The sequence below is a fragment of the Stegastes partitus genome, unplaced genomic scaffold (assembly GCF_000690725.1).
Source record: "Stegastes partitus isolate 25-593 unplaced genomic scaffold, Stegastes_partitus-1.0.2 Scaffold410, whole genome shotgun sequence".
NCBI lineage: Eukaryota > Metazoa > Chordata > Actinopteri > Pomacentridae > Stegastes > Stegastes partitus.
Window position 1 is genome coordinate 152491 of NW_007578141.1, and position 7622 is coordinate 160112.

Genomic DNA, 7622 nt, shown 5'->3' on the forward strand with positions numbered 1-7622 from the left:
GGGCAACTAATTACCATACAAATTAGAGGAAATGCACTTATCGTGAGGTAATACAGTTGAATAACAAAGTGGTATTGCATAGCGGGTACTCATCTCTGTTATACACTATACAGTACGCTTTCATAACAGTGGTCAGTTTTTGAATCAATTTGGTTTGTGTTTGTACCTGGAACGGTCACAGTTTTGGATTTTCTTGTTCATGTAGGTGATTTAACCTTTGCTTCTCTCTTCCACCAGCTGTCCAGGTGCACGTTCTAAAGGGAGACAAGGCGGGCGAGTGGTGGAAGTTCACCGTCAACATCATTTCCGTCTACAAACAAGGTGAGCACCGCATCCGTCGCGGGGACCAGCTGCTGTGGGTTCGCGCCAAAGACGTAGCCTGCAAGTGCCCTAAGATCAAGCCCGGGAGGAAGTACCTGCTCCTGGGCACAGACGACGACTCCCCCGGCCAGAGCGGCGTCGTCGCCGACAAGGGAAGCCTGCTCATCCCTTGGAAGGACCTGTGGGGCCGCCGGCTGAGGAAGTTCCAACAGCGCGACAAGAGGGGAAAGTGCTAAAAGTAGCTGGAGAGAAGAAAAAAGAGAAAGATTAAGGGAGAGGTGGAGGCAAAGTAACACCTCTGCCGGGATGAAATCAAGAAAGAGGAAAGGATGGCTGGAAAAAAAGAAAAAAAACTGGAAGAAACGAAAATAGAGAGACACAGGAGAAAAGTAGGAGGAATGGGGGACTGACTGAGTGCTGCTGCTCTGAGCTGGAGCGAAGAGATTAGTGTTTTGTTTTTTTTAGGAACTTTTGTGAAGGAGCTCATTCTACAGTTGTTCTGTTTCTGTTTGTCTTTCAAGGTTTGTTTTGTTGTATAATTGCAGAGTTTGCACCTAATGTTACCGATATGTCTCATCCTGACGATTTCACCCATGATGCCGTTGTTTATTAAAGTCTTGTATTCAGTTGTTTTAAGGAGCAATGCATCTTCTGTATCAGCATTCTGTGTCTTCAGAGGATCCGTTTCCATTGTGCCGTGCAGAGCGTCGTCGAGTTAAATGAAAAGTTACTGCATGGCATTGAGGGACTCTACTCATGTATGAGAAGCTGCTCTCTGCAACCTGCCAAACTTTGAAGAACCCTCCTCAACAGTGAAAGTCAAAAATTGTGAAATTGTCCACAGCTGTGGTCTCAGAGTGCCATTTTTTCCATAAGAGCTCCCTGCTCATATGTGAGTGTTACCTCAGTGAAACAATGCCATTAAGATCCTGTCCTCGTTCTGTACAATGATCTCACTGCGAGCGAGTCTTTGCTCAGCGCTTTTCGATATATCAACCGTATGTTGTGGTTGTGACCTCTGCAATGTAAAGTAACCATATGTGGATACATAGACATTATTTTTTCGTAGATGATGCTGTGGCATCAACTAGACGTAGAGTAGACATGTCAACCATGCACTTATTTCTACTAGTCAGAGGTTAAGAACATATGAGATATGTTCACAGACATTTTTAGAGTGGCATCCAAAAAGCAGAACCATTTGAGGCAAAAAATAAATAAAAAGTTAGCTAGTAGGACTGAACAATTTATGGAAAATAGGTAATTGTGATTTTGTTGTGATCGATATTGGGATTTGATTTATGATGTAATTTGTTTTTTAAAGTCAAGCTTCAGTTCCAGCGTGTAATAAATGTAAAATCCCTTCGTAGTTGTTGATTTAACTCCTTAAAACCCATCTCTAGGTTTCCAAATTACATATTTAGATGTTTTTTCCCCCATGAAAATAATCCTTTCTTGCCGTAAAAAGGCTTAAATGCAACTTTATACCATTTCTTCCTCTACAGTGTGCAGATCTATGAAGTCTCCCCCTTTACCTCTACCTGTGAGCTGTGGCTCAAGCACACCAGCTCACCTGCAAATTATAGTAAAACTACTCGATAGTGAGTTTTAATACTTGCAAATTCAGCCACAAGTGTTTGAAGTAGTTATAATAATAATGATGATGATTAACGGTAAAGCTCCTCCCTGCAAGTTGACAGGATCGGTTCCTTAAACTTGTTACACATGAAACCCAAGAAATCTGCAGTTTCAAGGCGGAAATGCGTCAACTAGCATATAAAAAAAACCCCTATGGACATGCTGAGAGGTGCTTTCACCAGAGGGGTCTTTAAATCGTGTGACAGCGTTTCTCTGGACAGCACAAACGAGTAAATCTGCTTCTGTTCAGCCCTAATATCCAGCTCAAGCCCTGATTGTCTCACTGATGGTGTTTCTGCTGGACTCTAACGACGCTGTCACAACTACACAAGTGTCAGAGTTTAGTGTTTCCTTTCTAATAAAATGTACGCTGGATGTCCCAAAATATTTACAAGTGACAAGGAAGTAAAAAGAATATCGACCTATCAAGCAACCTCATACCACTGACATACTGCATGCTCACTATTTACTGTAGCTGACTGGCTAATAATGATTGTGAATTATGTACACATTTAATTTGTATGCAGTATTCAATGTTGTGAGAAAATAACCTGTGGAGTGATAAAAAAAAAAAAAATATCACAGATGTTTATCGTGCGGTGCGTTCAGCACCGGGCTGTGTCAAATGTTCGTCACCTCAAAGCGCCTTTTTGAGGACCGGACTTCATTATCAAGACTTGGTACTCAACAAAAAAAGGCATGACTGATTGTCTACATGTTATATAGCTGTATAGTGTTACTTTATTTTTTTGTTTTGTTAAAACATTAACTAGATCTATCTCCATGTGAACTTAACCAGAGTTTTAAATACTAGAGGCTTAATAAAAGGAAAGACAAATAAATGAATGTGAGACAAAGTTTTCTCATGTTTACCTGAGTATGTGCACCCAGAGGATCACACACTCACACACACAACACACACACACATGAACACACAGATACACCTCTGTGCATCATACTGTATGAGTTGGATGCTTACAAAGTGCTCATAGCGTCACTGCCAACACGACTGTACCGACACGTTTCCACTTGTTTTGCAGAAAAGGTACTCCCTGCCAGACTTTTGTTCTCCATAAATATTATATCTGAATAATTATCTGCCCGTGTTTCTACATCGGCTTCTTGTAAATGTTGTTTAGCAGTGTCCATTGCAAATGGTTGTGTAATGTCTTGTAATACTAATATATTATGTTTATCACAAATGAATATATTTAATGACATATGAAACGATGTGGCTGTTGTGGTGTTTGTTGTTGATCTTTTTCTATTTTTTTTTTTTGCATTGACTGTAGATTGGCTGTAATGAAAAGTATTGGTAAGTGTTTTTTGCTATTGAACAGCCTGATAGGATTGAAAATTAATTCATCTGAAATAAAGCTGTGTTTAAAAAAAGAAAAAAAAAGACGCAAAACGAGGATGATCCCAAATGAAATGACACTTCCAGTCCTTGTTTTAGTCCTCTCTATTGCAACACACCAGTTATTTGTGCTTTAATGCAGTTGTAAATGCTTAAAAGATGAACTTCTGCTTGCACAACATAAGGAAGCAACGGCATCAGAAATAACGCTCGATCTGCTCAAAATAATGACTTACAGAAAACCCTGCAAAACATAACATTGTGCAAGATTTCCCCACCCTGGTAACACTAGATTGCAGCCCACAAATTGCAGCGTAATTATTTAGTACACATGAGGTATCAATAAAATGCTTATTACACTCAGGGAGGAGGAGGACAAGAGGTTTGGAAGTGAGGAGATTTGCGTTTAAGGGGGGGATTTATGTTAAAGAAGAAGAAAACATTTACAGTAACAGCTATAAAAACGTCACATTTTAAAATGATGATATAATAGCGAGGAACAGTTGTGGGATCCGAGCTCAGATTAATCTCACAATCAGTGCTGAAGTTAGAGAAGAGCAGCAAGATGAGCCTTTAGATCCTGACAAATTACCAAATAGAGTATTAAGAGTATTACTTAGTACACAATCAGCCACAACATTAAACCCTTCTGGCTTATCATCATTATCAGGTCCCTCTTGAGTCACCAATTTGAGGCCTAGATTGAGATTTAGGGAGTTTGGAGGCCGAGTCAACACCCTGAGCTCTTGATCGTGTTCCTCAAATCCTTCCTGAACAATGACTCAGGTGTGAATGGCTCCTTAAGGATATCTGGATCTCCCAACTAGTCAGTGGATCTTGGATGAGAGGTGGAACGTCTTCAAGGAACTCAAGCAAGTCCATTTGCTACGATTAATCCACGAGAACAAACATGACCTGGATGACTGACAATCTTCATAGACATTCCTGAACAATGTTTGTGTCGTGGCAGTAAACCAGTTTAAAGAATCCACTGCTATTAGGGAATACTGCTGCCATGAAGTGATGGCCACGGTCTGCAGCAATGTTGAAGAAACGTTTGCAAGGCTTCCCAGCAGAACATTGACCAGAGCATCACACTGGCCTTCTTCTTATGGTTCAACCTGTTGCCATGTCTTCCACACGTTAATGACACATGGTTGTCTACATGATGTAAAAGAAGACGCGATGGCACCAACATGGCACCCATGACCATTTTGCTAGTTTACTGGCTGTCCTTCCTTGGGCCACCTTTGGCAGGTATTAACACTACATACCCTGAATACCCCACAAATCCTGCAGTGTTGGATATAAGTCTCTCAGAGCCGTACGTTACCCGTTTTTCCTGCTTCCAACACATCAACTTCAAGACGCTCAAAGAGATGATTGGTGGTAATCACTTAACCTGTCAGTGGTATTAATGTGGTGGCTGCTTGATGCATATGAGGGCTTTCAGATTGGATAAAGGACATTACATTTATGTGTAGTGATACAGTATATAATTGGCCACCTAATCCGCCACCATGGACTCCAAAGTCACCGTTTTGCTGACGACATCCAACTCTATATCTCCACCATCATCAATTCCATAACAGAAATAAAGTCCTGGCTGCAAGCAAGCTTTCTCAAACTAAACTGTAATCAGAAATCATCCTTACTGGTCCAATATCATTCACCAAATCCACCCATAACTCCTCTCTCACCACTGACAGCTGCACTGTACTCACTTCCCCTCACATCTAGGCGCCATCTTTGACCAAACCTTCTCCTTCGACCACATAACCAAAACAGCCTTATTCTTTTTTCTGTCTTATCTGATTTGTAAAGCATCTTTGAGTGTCTTGAAAAGCACAATATAGATATTATGCACTACTATTGTTGTTATAAACAAGAGCCTCACAAAATTTAACTTCTTTTCACGATTACGTTGGTTCTCAAAAAGTTCTCGACCTCATCCGGAGGGATGGACATAAGTTCCATTTTGGGGTATAACTATGAACAATAACGCCTTATATCGTCGTCGACAAAAAAAACAAGGAAAGGGAAGCTTTGAGATGGCTGTTGTTGCTCCAGGACAGGTGGCAGAAGCAGCCACATGTGGCTTTAACATGTTTCCTCATACATCTTACTGACCCACCTTGCCATCGTCTGACTTCTATCCCAAACTGAAAACCCGCTTGTCGCCATTTTCAGAGTGATGCCGAAGCCATCCATGCTGTTGAGGAGCATCTGGAGGCTCAAGATGTGACCTTCTACAAAGTGATAGCGAAGCTTTAACACCAAGTGAACTGAAGTTAAAGGAGACCATGGTGTAAAATACTGCACGAGCAATCTGTCTCCTGTGACGTTACCCTCAAATACATGCTGCTACGGTGCATTTACCGGGTGCTTTAAAAAGCTCTTGCAGTGTAATTTCGTTCCCAAACACAATTCCCTATAAGGACCAGGTAAGTATACATTTATAAAAACATATGAAACATATTCAAACTGTAATTTACAGGCTGTAAAGCATTATCGTGTTTTCTCTGCTGAAAGGCAACATGCTGGAGCGCAGCAAATAAACCCAGCTCAGCAGGGTCAAGGAGCACTTTTATGCAACAATACGAGCGCTCTTGTGAAAATAACACAGCATTTGGACTTTAACGGAGTATTATCCCGCTGCAACGTTACTTAATATTAATAATAATAATAATAATAAACATGTGAATTCTCTGAAGGGAAGTGAGTGTGACATGAAAACGTGAAGCCAGTAGAAAGGCATTAGCAGCAAATGAATTTAAACATCAGCCGCTGCCAAAGAACTTCAGCCACGTCCTGCAGTGCAGATCATCATTTGTGTTGGATCCCATGCCTCCATAAACTTCACAGACAATAAGGACTGGCTGTAAGATTGCTATAATGCAGGCATATTACTAAAAAGGGTGATATCACCGACGTGTCTGATCCAAACCGCAGATGTTATTGTTGTAGCTGGGAGGTTTTGGAATCAGTGGAAACCCTTAACTTATTCCTTCGGGAGTTCTACACACACACACAAAAAAAAAAACACACACACAATTCTGAAGCCGCTCCAAACGAGAGTCCATCTGTCTTGGCTCGTGGACGGGGTATTGATATACTGCTCTTGCAATGCCCAGCGCAAAACACTCCAAAGGGGCCAACCAATTTATACAGGCGGTGCTGAAAGTTTAAGCTGTGTTCTCCATTAATACCAGGCCACCGTGATCACCAGCCTCACAGCCGCTAACTAGGGAGAGAAAGTGTGTGAGGGGGCGAAGGAATGCATCTGAATGTATGATCGAGGCCTAAAGATATGTTTAATGTTCGAGCTCTCCGGTTTCTCTGACAATAACGTCACAACGACCTGCGAGGCTAGAACGAGCGTTGCGCAACATCGCAGCGGGACTCTGATTTCTCCCGTGATTTGGGCGGGATGGGAGAGCTGAAAAGAGATCTGGGCGTCTGCGAACTTCCCTCTCGGCGTGCGCAAAAAAAAGACGAAGCTGGAACAACAAACACGCAGACATGATACGAGCGCAGCTTCTGGCGTTCACGTTGCTCGGGTTGGGTTTCCATCATCAGCACCAACTTGGAACTTTCCACGCAGAGGAATCCCCCCCACCACCGCCACCATCACACTGCTGCCATTGTCCTCCTCGGAAAACAAAGGGTGGCTCCGACGGCGCGACATGCCGAGGTTGTCCCAGCTTTGGTGGCGGGGTGGCCCCTCTGCCCTTCGATTGTGTGCCGCGGCTGACAGCTGCCAGGAAATGGAAACGGCAAGTGGTTGAGTGAAATGGCCTCAACTCCCATGACATGTTCTCTGTGACAGGATGGAAAAGACCCTGATTTCTTTATCAGACTGAGCCCATAAAAGCAGTCAGAGGATTTTAATTTATTGCCTTTTCCTTATTGTTCCTTGCCCCCTTGTTTCTCCCCCCGCCTCCCCGAAAGGTAAGCGTTATGAGGCCGCTGCGGTTTTATGTTGAAACAGCATCACATCAGGGATTATGTGACTTTAATAGCTGCGTTTTATGACTCCCCTGACAGTGCGCTCTGAGGTCCTTGGACCCAAGTGGGCTCCAATCAGTGAACCAACTAAGAAAATGGTGAAATCTACAAACTCTACACCTCTGCTCCACAAAGTGCTGACAGGCTTTCTCACGTTTGGTCCATAAATTCAGACATCTGCGGACAAATCTTTTAAAATCTACCGAATAAAACGACTAGCGCTGTGGCACAGGCAGCCTTAATCCCATCCACAAGAGGCATGACAGCGCATTCAATTTGAAAAGAGAAAAAGGGGGCA

The 7622-nt window shown here is 42.6% G+C and overlaps 1 protein-coding gene across 1 annotated transcript in view; it reads left to right on the forward strand.

The window, feature by feature from the left end:
* Window positions 1–3186, forward strand: part of ntn1b (netrin 1b) — a 49661-nt gene extending 46475 nt beyond the window's left edge. Inside the window, exon 7 of the mRNA XM_008285605.1 lies at window positions 238–3186. Within this exon, the coding sequence (XP_008283827.1) occupies window positions 238–557 (320 nt within the window). The 3' untranslated portion in view covers window positions 558–3186. The remainder of the gene's footprint in view (window positions 1–237) is intronic.
* The last annotated feature ends 4436 nt before the right edge of the window (window positions 3187–7622 follow it).